General features: G+C 40.5%; 3 protein-coding genes across 4 annotated transcripts; 2 read left to right on the top strand and 1 right to left on the bottom strand.

Moving 5' to 3' along the window:
• The first annotated feature begins 3,366 nt into the window (after positions 1–3,366).
• On the top strand, positions 3,367–5,216 carry LOC104449304 (uncharacterized protein At4g06744). The gene has a single exon (XM_010063420.3). It carries the CDS (start codon positions 3,604–3,606, stop codon positions 4,969–4,971), a length of 1,368 nt encoding a protein of 455 aa, XP_010061722.1. The 5' UTR covers positions 3,367–3,603; the 3' UTR covers positions 4,972–5,216.
• Positions 5,217–8,333: 3,117 nt separating this feature from the next.
• Positions 8,334–11,291, top strand: LOC104449305. The gene is made up of 2 exons (XM_010063421.3): positions 8,334–8,792; positions 10,477–11,291. Exons 1-2 carry the CDS (start codon positions 8,652–8,654, stop codon positions 10,834–10,836), a joined length of 501 nt encoding a protein of 166 aa, XP_010061723.2. The 5' UTR covers positions 8,334–8,651; the 3' UTR covers positions 10,837–11,291.
• Positions 11,292–11,742: 451 nt separating this feature from the next.
• LOC104449307 (kinesin-like protein KIN-4A) lies at positions 11,743–24,655 on the bottom strand. 2 transcript variants are annotated; one of them, XM_010063424.3, is made up of 26 exons: positions 24,133–24,655; positions 22,522–22,668; positions 22,277–22,426; positions 21,357–21,610; positions 20,068–20,252; positions 19,856–19,980; positions 19,517–19,553; positions 19,120–19,211; positions 18,903–19,010; positions 18,590–18,703; positions 18,140–18,230; positions 17,886–17,995; positions 17,133–17,231; positions 16,931–17,044; positions 16,714–16,830; positions 16,553–16,633; positions 15,695–15,766; positions 15,060–15,153; positions 14,819–14,850; positions 14,630–14,727; positions 14,452–14,550; positions 14,129–14,350; positions 13,600–13,756; positions 13,139–13,294; positions 12,716–13,015; positions 11,743–12,298 (listed from the first exon to the last, which is right to left on the bottom strand). In XM_010063424.3, exons 1-25 carry the CDS (start codon positions 24,277–24,279, stop codon positions 12,803–12,805), a joined length of 3,114 nt encoding a protein of 1,037 aa, XP_010061726.1. In that variant the 5' UTR covers positions 24,280–24,655; the 3' UTR covers positions 11,743–12,298; positions 12,716–12,802. The 2 variants fall into 2 exon arrangements, with proteins under 2 accessions (XP_010061726.1, XP_010061725.1); XM_010063423.3 differs by having other exon boundaries at positions 17,886–17,998; positions 24,133–24,654.
• Positions 24,656–24,897: the final 242 nt, after the last annotated feature.

Here is a 24,897-nt window from a genome sequence, read left to right as displayed (position 1 = left end):
ATTTGTGGCTTTTGTTCTATTCTTCTGCTACTATTATTTTCACACATTCTAGCCATTCCATTTATGATTTACACAAATGCTTAAAGAAAGTGGCCATCATTGAACCAAATATGGACCAAACCAAATCGTTCAAGGAAGTTTGACTTCATTCATTGGAATATGTATATTAAAAGTTCTAAAAACTTGTAACAAAAATATAATCGAGTTTTGTAAATTTAGAAAATGTAATTAAATCATAAAACTTGTTAAGCTAATGAAGATGATAGCCTGCAAACCCTTACCTACTCGCTGACCCTCGCTGACAGCCCGACGAGGACTGCCGATCCTTGCCAACAAAGCATAACAGCCCCAAGGTCTTGGCTTTTTCTATTTCTTCTGTTATTTATTTATTGAGCTTTACTTCTTCTTTTTTCCTTTTTTTCTTTATCTTTTTCTAAACTTTTATCCTTTTTTCTTTTTAAATTCTCAATTATTATCTGATGCAACATCTAGTGGCACAACATGGGCCTCGCACAACTTAAGAAAGTAATAAAAAAATGACGCCAATATTTTTTTTTTTTATATCAAATTGGATGTATTTCAATAAGAGATTTGATTGTATCAATTAGATAAATTTTAAAACTTGATTGTAATTTTAAAACTCATTTACTCTTTGTGACAAGTTTTAGGACTTTCAATATAAATATTCAATAAAGAAAAGACTTCAGTGGAAGAACAAAAGAATTAAATGAATAAGAAAGTTCAGAACTTCATCAATGGCGGAAAAGTCTAATGAACATGACGACGAAGAGAACATATGAGGATTTGACCTTGGGAAGCAATTCGAACCTTATGTGTGCGAGAATTGAGGTGCCTAACTATCCATGGTCAAGGTAATTAAGGGTTTGTTTGGTAATTGATATGTTTTTCAATTCTTTTGTTTCTCCAAATAAAAAAAGAACATAAATTTATTTGTGTATGTCAGTTAATTTTTCTGTCACTCGGAATAGATTAGTGGTCAGGAAATGGATTTGGAATATAAACAAAAAGTGAAAAAAAAAAAAGTCTACTTTTTCTGTTCTTGAAAACAAAAAATAAATAATGTCATTTTAGAGAAACAAGCTTAGCGTAACTTACCGTAACCTAGCGTAACTTACACATTGATACAAACTAAGAGAAGATGTCTTCTTCACAAAGAGAGCATGGGCATGATTAAGATCAACGCTCTTCTCCACCACCATCATTGAATCAAGTTTCAATCGCGTGGGTATGAGTTTGAGGTGAGTGAAATTGCAGATAAAATCTAGGAGGGTTGCCCTTGCCAATCTGGGCGAAGGGTGCTCTCGTTGGCCTCAAGTGAGGGTTAACCCAGTCAATGTGCATAATAAGGGGATGATTTGATTGAACTCACTTCCTTGCTTTGGCGAATCTTTGATCCGGATTTTCATCTTCATCTTCTTATAGAAAAATTTGAGTTAATGTCCACTGACGTTAGATCTATTGATCCGGTAAAGTCGTGCTTGATACTTTGTTACATTCTATTGTGATGAAGAATAAACATGCTTGCTGCTGGCCAGATTAAATGAACAAATTGGGAACAGAAATTTTAGGATCGTACTTAATGCGTTTCTGTTTTTTTCCTATTTCGGGAATAGTTTTTAAAACTCGTCCATTGAATAAATACAAAAATTATATCTGGATAGAAATTATTCTCGATAAGTGAAACATTACCAAATGCACCATAAATCCAACGTACCAAAATATAAATAGCACCCCTTCATTTTTGCCGAGTGGAAAATTCCGTTCTTATAATCAAAATCCAAGTTGAGCGTTGGGTTCCTCGAAAACACCGTGCCCCGGGGACTTTCATACCTATATTTTGCCGGAATTGAGAGGAAACATCTACCGCAGCCTCTCTTTTTTTTTTTTTTTTTTTAATTACAATTTGCAAAATTAACTAATCTCAATTCTTTAGGCGAAAATGTTTTTGTGCTTGTGGTTTTTTTTTTTTTTAAATCATAGGCAAAGATCATATCTGAACTTTCATTTTTAGTTGGCAATATGTGCACTGCCTACTTATGTACAAATTGCAGGATTTAACTAATCTCAACTCTTAATTTTATTTTCTTGGTGGTTTTCTTTAATGTGCACAAAGATTGGGCCTAAAGTCCCACCTTTTGTTGGCCACCATGTGTAAAGTTTCTAGAACATAATGGGTTGTTCAACCACGTCAATTTTCTTGTCGATTTTCGTTTGAAGGGTCTATATTCTCAAACAGCGTGATCTATACATTGAATTTGGAACGGCCTCGTGCTTTGAAGAATTGTCTCTTGCAATACTTTTTATATGCGCCATTTAAAAAAAAATGGTTTTTTACCTAAAATTTATCAGCGTACTTTTTCTTATGCATATTGACTTGGGCTTAAGACGATCAATTTTTCCGAAATTAAACGTACACGACCGATAAAGGGAATCATCCGATCGCCACATTTGAATTTGCGGTGCAAAGCGTCCCGGAAGACGTATCGGCCCTTCCTTTTGGAAACGGAAGGGTCAAAAGAAATGATGAGTTTTTAAATTCAACCAACAAAATCAACATCCGCTCGGCCAGATTCAGCCACAGGCACCGTTCATTTGCGTCCAAGTTGGTCCATTTTGGGGATTGGTTTCAAAGATGTTGACTAAGTTCTTTGATTTATCGCCTATTGCTGACGAACGACGAGGATTTAGAGTCGGTAAGACCAAGAAATAGTGAACAGAAGCCAAGTTTCTGTTGCTTATCCTATGACCTATCCTGTTGAACATGGAGCTCTAATGCCTGACCAAGAGCTTTTGGTGTGCACTCACTATTCATCAAATGTTACGGAATGCACTCCGTATTGCGTTAACGTTCAACTTCACATTATCCAGGCCATGATAGTTTGTATCGTGCGCAAGAAACTTTACGCGCTTTGAACAGTTACCGCTTAAGCTGACTTTCAAGGGGACAAATTACTCTCGCGTGAGGAGAAAAATGGCCCGCACCGTCCCATACAAAGCACGAGCGCTTGTGCTTGGTACTGTGATAATTTATGTTTACCACTACGTTCATGCTTCCAGAGAGCTGGACTAGAAGATAACGAAATTGAAATTGTCATTTTGCTGAATTTTCCCATCTTGAGTGTCCCACTCATGACAAGCCTGCACGCTTTGGAGTGGAAAGTGATGATTGGTCGGAGAGAAAGTTGGAGCTTCTATTGAAGAATCGTCTTGGCTGTTCACATTCTGCACGCTTGGGAGTCAAGGAAACGATTCCGTAGACAATGATATTAAAGATGACAAAATTCATGTAACGGAGTTTCTCTTGACAGAACAAGCAGCCACTAATTTTGCTTTATTTAAGTAGACTAAGTGGGTTTGATCAAGCATTCACTATTGGGGTTGGGTTGGTGAGGAGTTATCAGTTTCCCTCTCGGTGGGAGTCCCAGGCTAAAAGCAAGTAGTGGACATTGCAGGTACAAGAACACATTCTAGCAGTTTCCAAGGTCGTTTCTTCCTTAAAGGACCCAACTCAGTTGCCTGCCTCCACATCTTCTCACTGTCAAAACCTCCATCCGCATCTGAAATTAGAAGAGAGAACATATAATGATCGCCAAGATCTCTTTTGTTGCAATCCTCTCACTCCTCCATATCCTCCCAACTTCTCTCGTTTTGTATGCCAAGGCAACTTCCCGCGGTAGAGACACACTAGAGCTCTCCATCGGCATCGGCAGTGGCAGTGGCAGCGGTGGCTCAAGCAAAGATTGTGGCGATGAACTTCTTGGGAACACAGACCAATCTCAATGTTCTCAGGAGAAAATTCCATTGTTAGGACCAATAATACAAGCACCCCTGTTATCACCAGTAGTACAAGCACCAATTGTGCAAGGTCTTCTCAACTTTATTGACCAGAGGCTTGCGCTGGTATACCCAGTGATCCAGTTGTTCAAGTCCACAATCACATCAGATCCTCTTGGCATCACCAATTCCTGGGTTGGCGGTGACATTTGCAAGTACAAAGGCTTTTACTGTGATAGCCCACCTGACAATAAATCAGCCACTGCTTTAGCTTCTATAGACTTCAATGGCTTCGGATTAAGTGCTCCGAGTCTAGATGGCTTCCTCGATCAGCTCCCGGACATTGCGCTCTTCCACGCCAATTCCAACAAATTCGCGGGGACCATTTCCCCGAACATTGCAAAGCTTCGGTACCTCTATGAGCTCGACCTTAGTAACAACAAGCTCTCAGGGCCGTTTCCCACGGTAGTCCTTGGCATGACCGACCTCATATTCCTAGATCTAAGGTTTAATTCCTTCTCTGGGGCTGTACCTGCCCAGATATTTACTCGGGATCTCTACGTGCTATTCCTCAATAACAACGCCTTTGATCAGACGTTGCCAGACAATCTAGGGAACACCCACGTGCTCTACCTCACCTTAGCCAACAACAAATTCACTGGTCCGATCCCCAGAAGCATCGCAGGAGCCCCGTCCACTTTGACTGAGGTCCTGTTCTTGAACAACCGGTTTAGTGGTTGTTTGCCCTATGAGATTGGTCTGCTGGACGAGACTGTGGTCTTGGATGCGGGTAACAATCAGCTGACAGGGCCGCTTCCGCTCTCGTTGTTCTGCTTGGAGAAGGTAGAGCAACTGAACCTCGGGGGGAATTTGTTCTACGGGATGGTGCCAGAGCCAATCTGCTGGCTAGGATTGAATCGGAACTTGGTGAACTTATCTCTGTCAGACAATTATTTTCAGCATGTCGGGCCTTGGTGCAGAGCGTTGATTGAGAAGGGCATACTCAATGTGAGAAATAATTGCATTCCGGATCTTCCATTCCAAAGGCCAGTGGCCGACTGTGCACGTTTCTTTGCACAGCCAAGGCCATGTCCGCGGATGTGGTCGTACTCCTATGTACCATGTAGGAATGCTCATCTGGAATCATTGGTTCCCGGCATTGCTCCTTCACCTTGAGAATCTTGCTGGCTCTTCTCTTTTCTCTTCAAGTGCTGAGATTTGTAATTTAGAAACTGGAACAAAGTACTGTATGTCTGATTTAACTGAGAATGAATCCTTTTCTTTTTTTTAAGTTAGGTGCTGATGTTTCTGCTTTTTGATCAGCCTTTTTTCGTGTAACCCTTCCTTTTCATTTTACTAAACGAGGAACTTGCCTAATGTTAAAGGCAATGGACTCAACAGTCCAATGAAACAAATATCTCGTCATTGAAACTCGTTATATCGCAACTCTATATCTGTCAGGCATACCAACCAAAAAAAATCTGTCAGGCAAAGAGTTTTATGTCGTCATTAACGCCTCATTGTGACTCCGGCTACTCCTGCTATAGCAAAGGGTGACGTACATCAGTGGCCTTGCCTCTTGAAATTCGAGTGACTTTATTCTGATGTATGTGTACAGATTGAACACGTTTCTACATATATCGTGTTGCAGGAATGCAAATCCTTTTAGATGTCAGGTTTCATTTGGTTACTAAAACCAGAACTCCAAACTCCAAATCGGTACCATGTAAGCCCAAGACTGTTCACCAATAACAGAAATTATAACTCATGCTTCGTATCATCTTTTTCGTTTTTCTCCCACTTGATTGATGTCCAAGGTTTCAGCTGCATCCCTCCTTAAAAGTCCATAAAGCCAAAAGATGACAATGAACTTGCAAATGATTCTGCTGTGCCATAACATAAAGGCTTGATCCAAAAGTCTCAAGTAGTGCCGGGGAAAGTGCGAATTCCCATTAACTAAAGGTCCAGAAATTTGTCCCCACATAGACATGAGGAAGAGGAGATAAATTGCAGAGGGGAAAAAAAAAATGCTTGATGCTGAAGTCAAGAACTTGGTGGGGTTGTGCTCTTTACTTTTTAGGACAGTACTGCTTCCTCATCATCACAACTCTGGTGTAATATTTTTCTTTTTCCTGTTCTAATAGTTACCGAGGATGCATTAGAGTGAAAGAAAATGTGGACCATCACCAAACTCTTCCCACTAGAAAATTTCTGGCAGCAACATTGTGGTCCACCTAAATAAAAGTGGTTCATCCATCATCCCCTTGGATTCTAAAATTCCGGTGTATGTCCTACTCACATCCTTGTCACCGGCTACCTTTCTAGTTTTAATTGAATTTTTTAATTGTCTCCGTCCAAGTGCGAAATATCTGCTTTTCGGTCGTCATGCCATTCAACACAGGCGTCTGATTTGCACAGTGTGCAACCGATGCATATAACCCAAATAATCGCAAGAGCCGTCTATTATAATCACAGCCGACAAGCTTGAACTTAATCATTCGATCTCGATCTCGAGTCCTCGACTGATCTTTTTATATCTCTGTTTGTTTATCTCATTGCTCACGCCTGTCCCCATTTTCTAGTTATACCCATTATTTTATTGTTCATCACGATCAAAAGACGGGAAGTTTAGTATTTTCCTATGGATGAATTCTCTGACTTGTTTGTCCCTCGCTTTTGAGTCATCACACCACACATTTCTTCATTAATCTACATTTGTGCGCTGCTTGTTTGTCTGCAACAGTAAATTCGCGGGTCAATTGTTAATGAAGCCCGTCAAAAAATGAGTAAACCTGAATTGCAAGGTGATGAAAGCGTGGTTACTGCAACAGTACTGTGCACCATGAATAGAAGGGATCAAAGAGAGTAAAGTGAAGAACGAATCCATTAACATACTATTTTGTGCGCTCTTTAAATCTCAAGATCCGTAGGAGATATCATAAACTTGTGTCTTCTGATAAATCGGATCATTAAGTAGAGAACTGAGGTTTATGCTAGATGTAAACACCCTCGAATGAAACCTAGATATTCTACGGATCGGTGCCCTTTGCCCCCAAGTAGAGATGTTTTTTGGAGCCAAATCCAGCAGGAACTGACTGCATATTGTGAATCTTTGTGCTTAACATACGAAAATTGACTAGGAAAGATGCCAACCGGCAAGCACTATCATATAGACTCATTCATATCTCTTTTTATGCTAAATTAAGTGGCCTTTACACAACACTTAAGTGAAAACATGGTAGATTATTAACTCACTCGAGATATTGTCCATTTTAGCCATTCCGTATCAAACCTCATGGTTTTGTTCTATGGCATAGAGACGGGCACTTCCCCTAGAGGTCATTTATCTTAGTAATACTCTTAACGTGGTTTCACTTAACTTTAAAGTTCCAAAACATATTTTGTCATTACGTCAAAAGTGCTTCCGTGAGTTGATTCCAATTTTTCACATATATATTGCCAAATTGCTCCCCTATTGTTTGGTGCATAGTTTGGTTCATTTTTATCTCCTTTGTCATCCTAAAAGCCTGTTAAGACCTACTCATTGTCTAGGTCCTATGGCCTTGATGACCACTCCCCACCTTCATTGGATTGGTCGTTACAAACACACTGGCTTTCGTCTGGTTCTTCGCCGAACCACACACCTACTAGAGGGTTTCCTACTCCGATACCATATTGTGACATCCATCTATTAACTCACTCGAGGTATTATCTGCTTTAGGTTATCCAATATTGAGCCTCACGGTTTTGTCCTAGGGCGTACATGCAAGCACTTTCCCAAGAGGTCACCTATTCTAATAGTGCCCTAGCCTAGTCTTGCTTAATTTTGGAATAATAAAGAAAATCTTGCCATTACCTCACAGGAGTTGATTTCAATTTTTCACATATAAATCTAAGAAATGCTTTCCCCTATTCGGTGCATAGTTCAATTTATTCCTGCATCCTTTGCCATCTTAGAGGCATGATAGTAGTCACTCCTTGTTTAGTCCCTTTGGCCTTGGCGACCACTTCTGCTCTCGTTGGATCGGGTTGTTACAAAATATGTCCGTGCAATAAATGGGTATGAAACTAGCTCGTGTTATAGAGATGAGCTATGAAGTGCAAGTTCATGATGCACAAACGGGAGAATTAATTCTCATCTTGGAAGAAGCAGAAGATAGGAGGGCGACATGTCCACGGCGTCAGCAGATTCTAACTCAAACTTCTACATACTACAAAGAAATTTTGATTCATTTATAGAAAGAAAGGATCGAAATGGATCGAATCAGTGCCAATCTCGAGGTAAACTGAGCTCATACCGCATCGAACTCGTTCAGGCGATTTAAGGTAGTAACATTCTTGTCCATCCAAAACAAAACCCGACATGCTCAATTTTCATTTATATTTCGCAGGCAATGATTGATTTGGATGGGTGGAAAGAGAATTCTTATTAAAGTTTACCTGAATGGGCCATAACTAAAGCCCGTTCGCTTTGATATCTTACCATGAAAGCCCAAAACCTCCATCGGTCTTCACACATTATGAGCATGAAGAGAAAGGGGAGTCCAGACCCAGACGAGGGAAACGAGAGCGAAACGAAAGTGCTCTTTGGGGACGACATGAAAGGTCTTGCCAGACCCAGAATCGTCTAAAACAGAGCTGCTTTCTACACTTCCCCAGAATCTTCATTAGAAGTTGACAGCCAAAAGGGAAGGAATTTTTTTTTTTTTTTCAAAAAGGGAGGAAAACCCACCTTTCGTGGCACTGGTGTGATTCACGTTTCGTGCTGCATCGCATCGACGTAGCTGAAGCTGAAGAAATTGAGCGGAAAGAAAGGGAGAGACAGAGAGAGAGAGGAGTGAGGAGGGTGAGGTGGAATGGCAGGAGATCCAATGGAGGGAGACAGGGAGATGAGGGAGAGCGAGGGCGAGACGCAAGGGAGAGATGTGGGGTGGGAGCTGCTGTCCATGGCCCGCCATCTCATTGACCAGGGCAAGCCCTCTCAGGCCCTCCAAGCGGTGATTTTTTCCTTCTCTTTTCAGCTTTTTAGTTCATGGGTTTCTCTTCTTTTTGGGGAACTGCGGATTTAAATTAGTTTGTTGGGTTTCGAATTGTTGAATCCATTGTCCGAGCTGTCCTTGTGAGTATGTTTAGGGGGTGTTGTTTCGTGATTGTTGGCTCGTACGGTAGCTGACATTGTGGTTAACTGATGGGTATGAAGTGCATTGATGGGGTTAGAGTGGATCTTGATTGTGATTGGTGGCCGGTGCACCTCGTCACGTGGGCTGCCAACTCCCCAGTTTTCGCCTTATTGGCCGGTGCACCTCATTGACTGTCGCATAAGCTCGAATTGGACAGTTGAGTCGTGCATTTTGACGCTGCGAACCTTTCGTGGTCACGCTAGTCCATGGGATCATCTATGGTGAGTCCAATAGTGTCGAGTTCGATGACTGTCGGTCAACTGCTGTTCCTTGAGGCATTTCTGAGGAGAACCAGCTAGCTTTGGGTTCGAATGATGTCACCCCAATGTACAGTAATCTTAGGATACGAGGGAAAAAAAAGGCATAAGAAACCTGAACAACCTGTGTAATGTGTCTGTTCGTTTATGAAGGTGCAGAGAGAATTTTGGTCGCCACTTTGTTTAGTATTCAGCAGCCTCTCTTCAATGAAAGGGTGAATCTTGTTATTTGACACTGCATAAGAGCTTTGATGTTGCCTGATGAATTATTATTATTTTTTTAATGGTGACACTGTTTATGAAGCTAAATGGGACGCTTCCTTTGAACACGGGGCACCACCTCTTCTGTTTCCTTGGAACGATTAGGGAACAACATAACATGTCACTTCCATATTGAGATGTCAGATTGTCCTTTACAAGCTTAGCGATGAAGGATGGGGATGGGTTTTGGATATTAGAATACCGTGTTCCAGAGGAAGTTCAGTGGAATACGTTCGTAGAAAAGTGAGACCAAGTAGTAAGTTTAGCAGGCAAATAGGTGTCTTTTCTTTGCCGTAATTGATTCAACTCTCAGTTATGCCTTAAATGACCTGCATGTGGACAAGGAAAATATACCTTGAGAAGCAGATTTTGGAAAATACTTCTTAATAGAGTGTATTGGGTTTTGACTTGGCTGAGCTGTTGCCCTCGAATTGCAGAAGATGGAGCTAAAGGAACTGACTCAATACACTTTATCATGAATTGAAACGGTTCATGTGAGCTGGTAGATATGATTCAGCTTGAGAAGGATATTGACTGTATGACTCTCGTCATTGAACCATCATCTATCCTCCAAATTTATGACAACAGATGCACCAACACAATAATAAATGCAGTGCTGATTGCTTCTCTTCCATCTGTACTCTGGTCCTTTATGTAGTTTAGTGGATGCATTGTGAAGAATGCTTTATGATGGCACAAGATTATTTTCATGGTGATGTCCCTTGTTATGCTTAACAGGGAGAAGTTTCACATCCTTAGTTATGCTTGATTGTCATTTTCGTTTTATGATTTTACTGTCTGTCTTCTCTATAGCAACATCTACGTCTCTTCTCTGGCATCAATCGATACTTGTGTTCAGTGCAAGTAATATATTACAATTTGAGCTATAAAGAGATACTTAGTTTTTCAAAACCAAGGCTGTAAAAGATTAAGAGACGGAAATTACACTTCATTGGTTGGAGCTAATTTGGTGCTTCAAACAGGTAGTGATGGCAACAAGGGCTAATGGAGGGGACCAGGCTGTGTTGGAATTCTTGCAGCGTGCCCGTGAGCTATACAGAAGCAAACTCCAATCAACTTCTGCAGTTGAACAGTTGGCTTCATTGTTTGCCGAGTGTGCGATTGCTGAAGCACAACCTTTAGGGGCCAACCCCCGATCAGCTACTGCAAGTGGCCCATCAATCGAGCCAGATGCTCATGGAAATTCCATACTGGCAGAAACTGGAAGGAATCAGATTGTACTGGATGCATTTGCCGACGGGAGCAGTTTCATCTGCTTGCAATGCGGTGGTCTTGTTAGTAACCAGCGTAGAGATGAGCACTATGCCTATTGGTGTGGTTGATCGGTTGCTTGAGCACATGCACTGTCTTGGTTGAAGGTGCCTGAGCCTTTAATGGATTTGCTCGTTTGGCTACATACTTCTACCCGATGCCAGAAATTTTGACTAAATGGCAACTTGTGAAAAAACCATTCGGTGCCTTGTGTGCGATAGGGTGCGCTCGTAATCTGGATCAGCTCAAAGCTCATACAACTTGTTCCAATGAAGTACTAGGCAAAATTATGCTCCTGCAATACAATAGCAGCAGTTTGTGATAGAATTAAGAGGGGACAGTTTCTTCCTCAATGCAGAGTTTGTATTTGTCGGATCTGTTATACAGCGAGATCGTCTCTTGCTTGCATGGCTTTCAGATGGGCGCAGCGTAATTTGGTTAGGCTGTACTCCATAGTATGCAGCACATTGAAGAATGTTGATTACTTACCATCTTGAGAGTACTGTTACCATCTGGTTTTGCATGAGTTCTAACCCTATGGTGACCGGAAGTAGTCATTTTCAGCTTTTGCCAAAGGAGTTTGTAACAGGCTCTGCCGTGTCCACATCTTGGCAACCCAATTATGATGATTCCATGTGGCCACAAAAGAAAGATTGTGATGATCCAGTGAGGAAAAAAGTTAAATGCATACGTTCGCATGGCCAATTCAGGAAATTCTGGGATGGCCCGAGCCTTTAGCCAACGTAACAACAAGACCCCCTGGGTTATACTCAAAAAATGCATAAAGCAACCAAACGAAGTTACGACCATTTTAGGGTGTGTTTTACGTATGAAGTGCTTAAAAAGTGACATGAGACTTAAGGGTGTTACATCTACATAATATTCTATTTCATTTCCATGTGCAATGCAGCAAGCATGGTGCGAGCTTGGCGGCACAATATGTGAGCGTAGACTGTATTGAATACAGAGCACAAACGAACTGAGAATCTCGCATATTTAAGACAAACTGGTTAACAGAGTATTCATCACTTTTTGGACAAGAAAAGGTTTACAAAATGGTTCACTCACCCCACACACAGATATCAAAAGAGAACAGCAAGAAAAACGTATGAAAGAATATCGGTATTGTGGCAATGGCTGAAGGAAGCTACAATCTACAATCAATACAACAACAGACAAACAAACGACAAACCATATGAACAGGCTTGGCCAAAACACTACAAAACGATGCCTAATTTAGACCTCCAATATACATCTTTCTTACTCCAAAGCTATTCCCTCAACTTCTGTTATTGACTGGGAAAGGAGCGCCAAAATTAGGTGTCACCCTCCCATTGGCGATGTTATGTTCAGCTACTTTGTACTTGCATCTTTACCTCGTAAACATAGAAACTGTTCAGCAGCATCACACCGTCTGTACAAGATGCTCCTGATGAAGATATAGCAAAACTTTCAAGCTTCCAAAACCAGCTTGTACAACTTCCACTTGTTTGAGATAGTCATAAGCAAGAGATCCTCAAAAACCTGCATCAACTGCAAAAGTAGAGGAACGCGTTAGGTGGTTTGTGGCAATTGGCATGTGGCTAAACTGCGACCATGCTAACCGCAATTGATAAACCAAGTAACTAAGTTCGTAATTTCTCTGAATTTTGACAAGAAACAATCTTCACATTATCAACCGAAGCAGAACACTCCACAGGAATGTAGTTGGTACTTGCATATCCCTAGCACTAGAGTTGTATGAACGATCTAGCAATTCGAAAGGAAATTGCTGTCAAAGAACGTGCTTCTCATGTAATTCCATTTAGAAGCTCCCTCCAGGTGTAGCTTTGGCCGAAAGCAAAAGCTGGGTGTTAAACTAGCATGTCTCAAGGATGTCTATGCCTTCAGCCAAACTAACTATTTTGCCGAGGTACTCCACTTAAGCTTATCAAACTGATGCAAAATTACCTCCCGCTATGTGTCGCTATGCAACATTCTGCATGCTGCAAGTTCCAAGGAAAAATGATCAAGCAATAGCTGGTGACTGCAAGCGGATCACATCATATCTTGTAGAGCTTGTGGGCGAGGTCTTGTTCTCATGATAGTTTCATCACTGTGCCTAATCCATTCAGAAAGTTTCCATGGCTTCTGCCACTTCCACTTGAATTGCAAGAGCCACTGGTGATGACTCCTCTTCCATCTCCATAACTTCCCAGCTTGTCCAACAACCGCCAATTTTCTCATTGACATTTGCCCCATTGGAACCATCTGCAGCAGTAGGAACATTAAACTGTTAAGTTGGGATAGGAATATCAAACTGTTTAAGTTGCTATAAGAACATCAAATTGTTAAGTAACGAGGCAGATGACAGAAAAACCAGAAGATATTGACCTTTCGTGTCTGATCTATAAATGCCACTGATTCCCGTATTGAGCCATTCACAATCCCTGGGGTATATTTGAGCTGCTTCTGTGCAGGTAGAGAGATCGGAGATAGAGGACCACTCGCCTCATCGGAGAAGTCTTTCAGTGAATTAGGAGAGTTTGCCTGTCAATGCCAAGTGCAAAGAGTTTTAAACAAAATCGGCACCAGAAAAAAGATATCAAGCCACAGCTCCACACTGGAACTTGAACAAGGCTAACTGGAAACTATGTAGCACATGTAAAAGTAAAATCATTGTTCCAATTTGATGTATGCCAGGACCAAATTGAACAAATTTCTCATTAATAGTTGTACACTGAAAGTGTGAAACTGATTCTGCAGTTTTTCATGAATTAAGGCAAAGATTGTTTCCAATATCATCATCTCAATTACATAAAGACAAGAAAGTTTGACATTGGATGAAAACTTACTGAAGCTGATGTAGCCAATGCAACAGCTTGCTCTCTCGATTTTAATTCCTTTTCAACTTCTTTTCTTCGTAACTCACTCTGCCGCAGTATAGCTACGAGTTCTTTTAGTTGGTCTTTCATTTCGTTGATCTCCATCTCCCTATCCCACAATTGGCACCTGAAGACAAAAAGAAAAGGCAGAGGTGCCATTTTGAGAATGTTAATTTCAATGGTTGGAATTAATTATGGAAACTGACTAATTTACCGGTATCACAACGCATTATTGAACATTTATAATAATAGGACCAGCAGTCAATTTCACTGTTCTTTAGGGACTATTGGAATTGAGAGTGGTAAGGTGTTGCTATCTTAGTCTGCTAACAATCACACTCCCTACTCTTTGGGCCACATACACATGAAAAGATATGTAAGACAGTAATATAGGTCCACTGATATAAGATTGGATAACAGTAGTAGGGTCATTTTTCCACTAAAGCAAGGACATGAGAGTATTTCTGTAGATAATACCAAACTGGGCCAAGACAAGCACCTTGTATCGGCAAGAGAGCTGAACATATATTGAAGCAAGTTCTTTGCATCTCCCATTGAACGCAACTGGTTCCAACGGCCACGATTAGTGAAGCCACGTTCCCGCTCTTCTGCCTCTGAAAGCTGTGAAGCCATGGCTACGAGCGAGTTGGATGATATGCTTAGCATACCCTCAAGGGAAGATATTCTGGCCATTCTTGCATTTGGTGACATGGAGGAAGCTCTGGAAAACAAAAGCAAAGAGTGATTTACAAACATTGAATTTGTAAACACAGGCATGACTATTGGCATTCCTGAAAGTTCTCAAGAATCACTTCCAGTTACCTTGCAAAGCCATTCTTTCCTCTTGGAGGACTAAGCCCCTTTGAAGCAAATTCATCCACTTGCTTCAGGAGAGATAACTCTTCTGCCAGTGCAGCTCGCCTACATGAACCAATATATTGATAATGCTATCAAAACACTGCAGCTAGCATCAAAGTTCTTTTCTGAATTAGTGACTTACACTTGACTTTGCTTCTCATATTCAAATCGTACTTCATGGACATTCACCATTACTTCAAGCTCATGGTCAAGCCAGCGTTGTAAGGACTTCTCATTGGTCTGAAAATTCAATACTTGTCTGATTAACTTCAATAACGGAAAATCATAGGTTTAGGTTGAGGGAAAAAATAACATGGAACAAGACCACTACCTGCCCATTTATTCCGTTGCCATTGCCCATAACTGGATTACAGCATCAAAATTGAATTAGAAGGCAGAAAGAAATATCCCTGATTCTAAATGAAGCCTTCAGATACAGTGAATCATGTACTAGAATTTTTTTATACGCATTTAAATGGTGGAGAGTATTCATGATTTATGAAATGGACCCTGTGTAAAAACGATCAGTAATTTCTGCTAAAATTCTCACAAGGATACAACGAACATCATACCTGAGCTGTCACGAGCAGAAGATTTGCGAGCTTCTAGTAACTCTTTTAGCCTCTTGGTGGCCATTGCGGCCTCTTCTGTCTTTCTTTGAAGAACCTGGGACAAAATTTCCTTCAAGTGAAAAGACGAACGAAGATTCCAAGTTTCACCCTCTCAATCTTTCTCACATGTCAGCACAAGCAAGTCAAAGGAGTTTTCATATAATTGCCAGCTATCACGCATCATTGACTTGCAAGTCATTTGCACAACTCAAAAAGGGAGGAAAAAGACCATAAGTTTGCACATTGTATTTAGCCTACTAAACATAATGATCAGCAAGATACTGACAGGTTATGCGATGCTGCTTACTTTTTTTCTCTTTTGTCGGGAAAGGCTTGCTACTATGGTAGCCATAAAGTTAAATCAAGATATTAGTGGATGCAGCAACACTTAAAGCAACAACTTCTCGTATATAGTAAACTGCACATTGATTTCCTCAAATAGACTGCCCACTGAATTAACAATATATTGAAATGTATATAGCTTCATGTCATGTTAAATGTTAAATATGATCTGCATCTCGGGCATATTCATTTTTGTAACTATAACTGAAACTATTGGACTTCACCAAAAAATGATGAGCGTGGGATGAGAATACCATTTTCTGACGTTGATTTAGAGCTTGCAATTTATGCCTTTCATATTCATTCCTCCTCCCCTCCTTCCGCAACTGCTCATGCAAATGAAGAATTGACAACAAAAAAAAGTTCCAAAAAATAAAACATATTAGAGCATGCTAAAGTAGGTGGCAAAGAAAATGCAAACAGATCATTTGTCCTTTCAGGAACAAAATAATAAAAATAGACTGAGGAATAAATATGTCACAAATGCATCTAACTCTAAATGCAAAACTATTTCAACTGCAGTTCAAAATGAAATAACTTTTTGGACATCTTCTACAAGTGCTTTACTGCAGCTCTACACTTCAATGGAAGTACACCTACATGTCGGCATTTGTCTTCCCATCCTAATAGTGTTTAAGATCTACAGAGTATTATTTCCCTATATTTATAAATCCCACATAATTCAAATGGAAAGCCGATTGATTTTTTTTTTTTTTGGTAAAGAGAGCCGATTGATTGATGGCCTTTTAAGTGAAAGACATTAATTAGCAATTGGTGATGCATAAATGTTGTCAATTATTTCTACAAGCTTTACTCAATCATGGTCAGGTAAAAAGCAAATATGGTGTTGTTTGTGGCGTGAAAAGTGAATGATTAATTAAAAGTATCCATCCATTCTCTTAAGGCTGGGGAGACTGAACTAAGAGAACCCCTCAGAATCGCGAATTTTTTTTTTTTGTTTTACTTTGCCTCATTAAAGTTAGATATTCACTATGATATGAGGCCTAAGTTTATTTCAGTTTCTTTCTGTTATGTCAGAGAAAAGGAAGGATTAATCAATGGCAGTAAAAGCAAGGGTCTTCAGAAGGACTACACAGACAGGACATGCATACCTGCAGAAGTTCCTTCTCCCGAGAGGCCTTCCACTGTCGAAATTGTTCAGCTTCTTGTTTCATCCTATGTTGGAGTTGAACCTAACAGATAGAAGCAAAATTAGAAAATGATGAGGTCATGGACTTCAGAGTAGTCGTAGAAGACCGAGTGATGTTCCAACCTTTTGTGCCTTTATAGATTGAATTTCATCCTGCAATCTCTTTGCTGCTTCATCACTTTTTTGTTTTTGCTTTAAAAGCTGAACCTGATTCTCTTGTTTCTTCTTGAGATCAGAAATCTGTTGCAGATGGGCAGTCAATAAAAATTTATCATCCTGAGAAGAAACCCTTTTTTCACATCCACCACACAAGAAATGTTGATCAATTTTACATCATCACCTGAGCTTCAAGCGTCTTCAGTTTCTGAGCATGGATATCCTGCATCTTTTGGGTTTGTCCATCAGAATTAGCAGCAAGGTTCTCAACTTCAGCCAACAAGCGATCTCTCTCTTGCTACACTCGACATACATGAAAATAAACATACATTACACTTAATTTTTCTATAATGAGCGATGTGTATAAACTGAAGACTGCATTCTACCTGCACCGTTCTTTTTTCATCCTCCAACTCCATGACTTTCTTGCCAAAGTGTTGCTTGAGTGCTACAGTATCCAAGCCTCCAAAAAGTTTCATCTCTGACTGTTGATACGCAGTTTCAAAATAACAGAAGATAAGCCAAAAGCTATAATGCTCGCATACTGAGGAACAAAAGAAAAATAACTAATGTGGGAAAAAAGACAAAAAAAGTGGCCAATGGATTCTTACTTTCTTCCCTTTTTTCTATAAGTAAAACACAATTATATATTGACCAACAACCTGTCTTACAAGATTATAACAACATCACTAGGGGCGTACCGACTACAAAGTCATTAAGCAAAAGGCCAGTTAAGCTAGTAGGGTTGCGTCAATTAACAAAATCCTGAGATAATTCTTTTTTGTATGCCAGCAAAAGCACACAGCAGAGTTAATAAGAAGCAACTCTAAACTATTTGTATTGCTAGTAAGAAGAAACTCAGAGATAATCATCTACATTTTTCTTCTTAAACAACCCCCGCCATTCCTTCTGAAGAATCATAAGTATTCAGAATATTAAATATAAGATTTGTTAATATTACTGCGATCTCCTCATTAGGCAAATAAAAAGGTCTTGCTACTTTGGAAGGGCAATGGAAGAATGTTTATCAATCATGAACTTTCGAGCAAATGTGTGGACTGTCCAAAAATAGCGAATATCAATAAGCCATTAATCTGCAGCCCAACAGAAATGTCAGAAGTATGGAAAGTCCATCATACCTCCTTCTCCTCTAAGCGTTTATTCAACTCATGCAGCTCTTGGTCCAAGGAGTTTTGCAGAAGAGTGTGTTCCCACTCTTTCGCAACTTCATCTATATCTCTGGAATCACCTGCTATAGTTGGAAATGGGGAAGGGAATTGAAGATTAACAAAAAGGAGAGCAAGGTAACGTGAGATAGGAGAAAATTTGATAAATAGCAAATGAAAGTACTAGAGAGAATCATAATCAAGAGAGTGGCGGGGATGGGTCATACTGCTCATGGTTTCACCCATTTGGAAATCACACGACTCCATGCTTTGCAATCCTCTTTTAAGCCCATCACTTTTCACAGAGCAGGTATCGTCCTACAAAAAATGTCTCCGGTTCACAAATGCAGAAGCATAATTGTGCATGTGATATCTTAACAAATTCTGTTACAGGATAAACCAAGTCCAGAGAGCACTCGTAGTTTGACAGCGGGGTGGATATTAAATGGACAAAAGTGCACCCATATGAAAGCCCCCAAGATTTAAGGACTTGGAAAGGTGGCAGAAAGGTATGCAGCTTTGATGCTGTGTAGTAAGGAAGCTTTTGGTGGTTGAGCCATGATCTCCATGTCACAATGGATAGATTTATCATTGAATAAATATCATCTCCTTTAAAAGGGCTAAAGCAGTAAATTAATCAGGCACTAAAATAGTTCTGACACATGTTGATATCATACCTGGGAATCCGTTTCACAGCGCTCCACAACTGAGCATCTGCTTCGGAATTCATGTAGTTCTCGACAAAGATCCTCATTAGTTGCTTCAAGCCAAGCAATTCTCTCCTTGAGAGCCTATGAGGAAAAATAATTATGAATGGTTAGGTTAAAGAAAGGATTGCAATATCGCTGAGCAAGACACCAAAAAGAACTATTTTAAATTGAGTTCAAGAGCTCTAACTAATTGATGCAAGTGAACAAGGATAAAACATGAAATTGGCCACTTAAGCCGTTGCTGTACATGGAGAAAATGACTAGCATAAAATTGGAATACCTGCACTTCATTTGATGAAGGCCCACCACGGGCACAAAGTTCTGCTTGCAAATACTCTAGTTGTTGGCGCATCTTTAGCATCTCACTTGACATGGGATCTCTATTAACCTATTCAGAAAAACAAAACGTACTTATGGTACTTTGACCATGTATAGAATGTTCAGCCACATATGACAAAGCAAAAAAGCATGGAAGCAAACTACTAGCAGAAACTTACAACTGGCTTGTTTTGAATATTCCGAGCACGATTTGCATACTTCAAAGTGTTAAGCGTTTCTTCGGCATTAATATCAGCAGGACTAATGCAGGCTGAAAAATGAAAACAAATTTAGAAGGCATGAAAGAAAAAGGTTAAGGAAATTCTTTTGGGATAAAATTATGAGGAGAAGCTCAAAAAGGCAACTACAGTACCTTAAACACATTCATACAAGTACGAAAAATGAGTGATATGCATTCTCTTCTAACACACGAAGACAAAAGTTATGCCAAAGTATGGTACTCACGCACCAACAAGCACTGGCATCAACTAAAGCCATATCTAGCAGCATCACAGGTTCCATGAGTAAGTATTGAGGTACACGGAAAGCACCAGGAAGAAGGTTATTCAGCCTTACCTATCATCACTGTTCTACTATTGCCGCCAAGTGAATCCTGATATGGAAACAAAGTTAGTGTAGGTCCAAAGTAGACTTCATACTTGGTATTCAATAAGAAATAAGGTAATAATTATGAAGCTAAAATGGTGCAAAAAGCACTTCCACAGCCATTAATTTCTAGGACCATGCAGATATCATCTTGTCATCATTGTTACAAAAGATGAAAAGAAAATTGCAATAATAATTGCTTAATCTTCCAAATACTGTACAATCTTCTGCTAGATAATACTGCTAATTAAGACAACACTGTTCTGTTAGATGAACATATGATAAGGATAATTCTTCTTAAGTCTCAACCTGTAAAAGCCTAGTCAGTTTACTGTCCCTGTAAGGCACATGAACACCTTCTTTCCGCTTCTTCTCATCACCAAGAGCACTGATCACGTTACCAAGTGCAAGAAGGCCCCTGTTGATGTGCACTCCTATCAAAAAATGAAAATTGAATCTGATTACCATTTGAGTATGCAGATTATTTATTACTTAGCAACGAAAGATTCACTCTATTTTACCTTCTTTGAATCGCAAACCATCAGAACCTGTTCTCTTAGCTCGCTCTGATCCAGCAAGGTCAACTAGATGCAATTTCGCACACAGGTATTCTTCATTTAAACTCTCAGGACTGCTTTCGCCAGGAAAAAGAGGATTGAGCCTACGCATCTGCTCTAATGTGATGGTGAAGATGGCATGCGAACGGCTACATAGACAGAGTCAATAGTAAGACTCGCCTAGAACATGGTATAGAAATTTCACTATAGATTCACATGATTCTTCAAAAACAAAATTTATTACAATGGTTTCTAGTCTTAAGATGAGTAGCTACAGCAGAAAAATTGTGCTACTCAGCATTTAATTTCTCATATTGAGTGATGCATATGAAAGGAGTTCACTGACTTATATGGTCGGTAGTAAGCACAATTTTAAAGGTGAACTTCCATCAGAAGGGGAATTCAGTATACGTGTATTCGTCTTTATGAGTCATACAAGTTGTGCAATCTCAGTGCAGTCCATAGAGCTGCTTCATTTGCTCCTTTATTGCCTGCTGGTTAAGTTTTGCATCTTGTCTCAAAATTGGTGTCTTTCAAACCATATATTTAAGAAAGGCTTGAGGAACAGGAGAGGAAAACTAAGTACGTCTGCCATCGCAAAGAGGCCTCCTCACCAGAAGAGAAGATAAAAAGAAACAATGGTAGACTCAAAGCATCCATTAGCTGTGTCGGTTGAGTTCATTCTAAAAGTTGTAAGTTTCAAGAAACAATCTCATAATAGTAACACAATGTGTAACACTCTCTTTTAGTCTCTCTTCCATATGAGGAAATGACAACAATGAATACCAGGACTCAAGTTTGTGACCTTGTCAAGCTACCATTTATCCTCAAATTCTTATACATTCAGGAAGTTGACCGACAGTGCAAAACAAGCATATACCCTAACAGGCCATATACACGTCATTACAGAGTAAAAAGAAATTTGAGAAAATAACTCAGCCCCATCTCATAAAACTCAGCTTTTTCATTTATTTAGATTGGGATCAAATTGCAAATGAGATACACCAAAAAGAATTATCAACAGATAGGTCACACAAAAACAGAAGAATGCAGCAACTACGTCCAAGCAAGAACCATGAGCATGTGAATCGTCTGCTTGTGCACTTGGACGAAATTTAAGAGGCTTAGTTTACCAGCTAATGGCGCATGATGCCAGTGGATGAGATTGCTTCAGATAAATGCCATGTTTCCTACCTTTGCAACTAAATTATGTTTCACCACATTGAAAAAGAAAAACTAAAAGCTTCACCAACCTGGACTGATTATTCATGTTTGTACTTCCAGTAGCCCGGCTCAGTGAACCTTGTTCAAGGCAGGCAACCATCTCTTTTAGAGAACTAACACTAGCTTCTGTAGATCCTGCCAATGTTATAACACCATTTGATGATTCACGAATCTGAATGGGAGGTTTTCCTGGAACAGACACTTTCCCAGTGTGGCCATTTCCATTCTCTGATTTGCTCAAAGAAGTCAGATCCAGCAAATCTCGAACTTCTTCTTTCAAAATCTTCCACAAAAGAAGACATCTCATTGTAAAGCAAATCTTTGAAAAAGTTACACAACAGACAGATACTGGCAAATAAAATAAATGCACAAAGGACAGGTCATGTATCATAAAACGACTCATACATCATTCAATGAGAATCATTTTATCGAATGCTCATGGAAGAGTTATTGAGCCAATTATGCTAGAACCTAAAAATATCTTATATCTGTAGAAGGAATGGACCAAAAAGAGCCTTCTAGGGCAGGCCTATGAAATAAGAAAACGTGAAACATGATGAAGTTTGAGGAATAGAATGGCAATACTTGGAGGTTGTGGTACCTTTTCCCGTTAAAGTAGCACACTTTGTAATGTTCAATGAAGAACGAAAAGAAAAGGATAGTTAAAATGCCATGGTATCATTGCTCCAGAGAAATCTAGACTTTTCATCAGGTGAGCCTTCTGTTATGGCATTTAAGCAACAGAGAAATTGTCAATCCTGGAACTAGACATTGGTATGTCCATGGACCTCTGTCCTCTTTGTAAATAATTATCACTTACAAAAGGAAAAGGTATATGGTTCCACTTCCACCAAATATGGAGTTTATATCAGAAGATCAGCTATTAGAGTTACATAAAGCACTGTGACTTAGAATATTTTCGATGTCGCAAAAGGGAAAAATAGCTAACCTCGATGAAGGAAACGTGCAGTTGGAACTCTCTTTGTTGTTTCAGAGCTTCCATCTTGCTGAATAAAGAGTTCATAACCTGGGGAATCAGACCTGTCTGGCCACCTTCTTTGAAACCAGTACCCATTGTGTAAGTTTTCCCAGAACCAGTCTGCCATGTGCAGAACACACAAATATGAGCAAAAAAGAGGAGACTATAGGCAAAACATTAGCTCCATCTAACAAAAAATGGGATACAAGACCCACCTGGCCATAAGCCAGAACAGTTGCATTATATCCTTGGAATAGGCCCTCGACAAGAGGCGCAACACATTCTTCAAACATTGAAGATGAAGGAGTGCTAGTGCTCCCATACACATGATCAAACGTGAAGGAATGCGTACCAATTTGTACCTGCACCCACCAATAACAAAATGTTCACAGTTCTTTAACTGCCATTTTCATTTTCCCCACATTGCTTCTTCTTCCAGAATTTCCCATGTCTATCAAATAGACCAATTAGGAACAAAATCCGGAGGGGGATTGTAGTTGTGCAGAGGTAATAGCTATCCGCCAAAACCAATTTAATACAACGAGAAAAGTTCTTAATACTTATAAACAATAGCGAAATTAATAGGGAAAATGTTTTTGTAAGTACACTTTACTACCATGATTCGAGTATAAGCAGCAAAATGAGAACATGATTGCTACAACATTCCCGACTTTTATGTTCAGCATGAATTCATGGGTCTTTCTAACTCTTGTCCAACATCTGAGTCGTTTGAATTATCAATTGTTTTTCAAAAGGTATGACTCCCAAACATTTGTCTGAAACTTTGGAAATTGAGGTCAGCGACTTTGGAATGCCCTTCCACCTCTCAAAGCAACCAAAGAAACAGAAAGGTACCCCAGAAAGATGCGGAGCCAAGCAAGTCCACAAACAATTTTAAGATGCGAGAAAAATTCAATCATCAAATGCCGTTTGGCTAGTGGTTCCAATAAGTGGATGTTACTCAAGACCCTCCAGAAACTCCACCGCAAGTTCTGATGCCACTGGGAAGGAACCCAGATGACAACAGCATCAATGGAAAGATTTCCTCCGCTCCCTAACTTTGTTTTCTTTCTTTGTTTTTGTTTTTGTTTTTTTTGGCTGGGCATCTCCCACCCTCATATAATCAATTCGACCCAGAAAACATTTAGCCGACCAAGAAGTGAGATTCATGGCCATCAAACCAAAGGGAGAAAAGAAAAAAAGAAAAGACAAAAGTCGGAAGCAGCGCTTTGCTTGGACCGATGCGACTCTCCAAAGTCCAAACCTTTTTCGGTGAAGAAAACACAGAAGCATGAGGGTGACCTTCAACTAGCAACCCATCAGCTCCCAAGATGAATCGGGAAGATTCACAGAACCACCCACCAGAGTGCAATGACGATTCAGGGAGAATGACCGGAGAAAAAGGAAAAGAAAATTCCCCAGTCTAATTTAGCATTTCCCAACCCACTTTTGAAAAGGAGGAGAAGAACCCAGTCAAGGAAAAAAACAAGAAAAAGTTTCCATTAATATGTCAGTTCCATCCTAAACGGGACTATTACGTCACAGTCCTCTCGAACTCCAGAAGAGTCCAATCCAAGAAGACCCAAGAACCTCCCGTACACAACATCAGCAGCAAGAGAACACTCGCAATCGCGCAGCATTTTTGAGATCCAGATCTCAGACACGCAATCGCCGACGGCCCAGCAAACAGTCAACTCGATTACGCACTCAACTACGGGACCCTCTTTTTCTTTTTCTTTTTTCTTTTTTTGGGTTCTTTCCTCTCCGACATTTCCAACCCCGGAGTTCACTGGAGCGAGAGCTGGCCGCATTCGAAGCTAGCGTACCTGAGGCTTCCCGGGGACGACCGTGACGCAATCCTTGCAACCCTGGAGCTTCTCATCGCCGATGAGAGGCCTGATGTGGACCGCCACTTTCACGCAGCAATCCTCCCCACCACCTCCTCCCCCGCCGCCGCCGCCGCCAGCTTCCATCGCCACAACAACAACAACAACAAGGAGCCCCCTCGGGCGATTATCGGCCGGGAGAGACGCGGGCGGATCGGGGACGCGTTCCGGCGAGGCGAAGGGGGATCAGCCCCCCGGCGTCACCAAGAGGGAAGGAGGGAGGGAGGGAGGGGAGCTGTAAAGGGTCAGAGCGAGAGGGAGAGGGAGAGGGAGAGTCAGCAGGAGGATGGACGAGGATGATGAGCAATGATGGTGGTGGAATGGAGGAGGAGAAGGAATAGGAGAAGGAGGAATGGAGGAGGAGAGAGGGAGAGGATTTTAGAGAGAAAGTGGGGAGTGTCTTGTGCATGTGTCTGTCTGTCTGTCTGTCCTGGTAGAGAGAGAAAGGAAAGAGAGAGAGAGAGAGAAAGGAAAGAGGGGTAGTTGGAGGAAGTAGGAGAGAGAAAGTAGAAGGAGACGTAGAGAGAGAAAGAGAGAGTAACAGCAATGGACAGCAACAACAACAACCAGTAGAGAAGCAAAGCAAAGCAAAGCAAAGCAAAGGAGCAGCAGGAGGAAGAAGTAGAGGAGCTGCTGCTGCTGCTGCTGCTGCTCCTAATGTTATGATGATTTTTCCTTAGCCTTCACTGCATTGCCACTGGGCAC

Source organism: Eucalyptus grandis, chromosome 2 (assembly GCF_016545825.1).
Source record: "Eucalyptus grandis isolate ANBG69807.140 chromosome 2, ASM1654582v1, whole genome shotgun sequence".
Classification (NCBI taxonomy): domain Eukaryota; kingdom Viridiplantae; phylum Streptophyta; class Magnoliopsida; order Myrtales; family Myrtaceae; genus Eucalyptus; species Eucalyptus grandis.
This window is presented reverse-complemented; position numbering and strand designations above follow the sequence as displayed.

Bases quoted from the DNA above. Each gene is read 5' to 3' on its own strand.
- LOC104449304 (XM_010063420.3), top strand. From the start codon at position 3,604: ATGATCGCCAAGATCTCTTTTGTTGCAATCCTCTCACTCCTCCATATC.
- LOC104449305 (XM_010063421.3), top strand. From the start codon at position 8,652: ATGGCAGGAGATCCAATGGAGGGAGACAGGGAGATGAGGGAGAGCGAG. The intron at 8,793-10,476 runs GTGATTTTTTCC...TGCTTCAAACAG, and splicing joins CCTCTCAGGCCCTCCAAGCG to GTAGTGATGGCAACAAGGGC.
- LOC104449307 (XM_010063423.3), bottom strand. From the start codon at position 24,279: ATGGAAGCTGGCGGCGGCGGCGGCGGGGGAGGAGGTGGTGGGGAGGAT. The intron at 15,767-16,552 runs GTATGCATGTCC...TTGCATGAGCAG, and splicing joins GGGAGAAGGAACTTCTGCAG to TTGCGGAAGGAGGGGAGGAG. The intron at 14,351-14,451 runs GTAACTGGAAGT...TTTGTTTTCCAG, and splicing joins GGAAAGAATGGCTTTGCAAG to AGCTTCCTCCATGTCACCAA.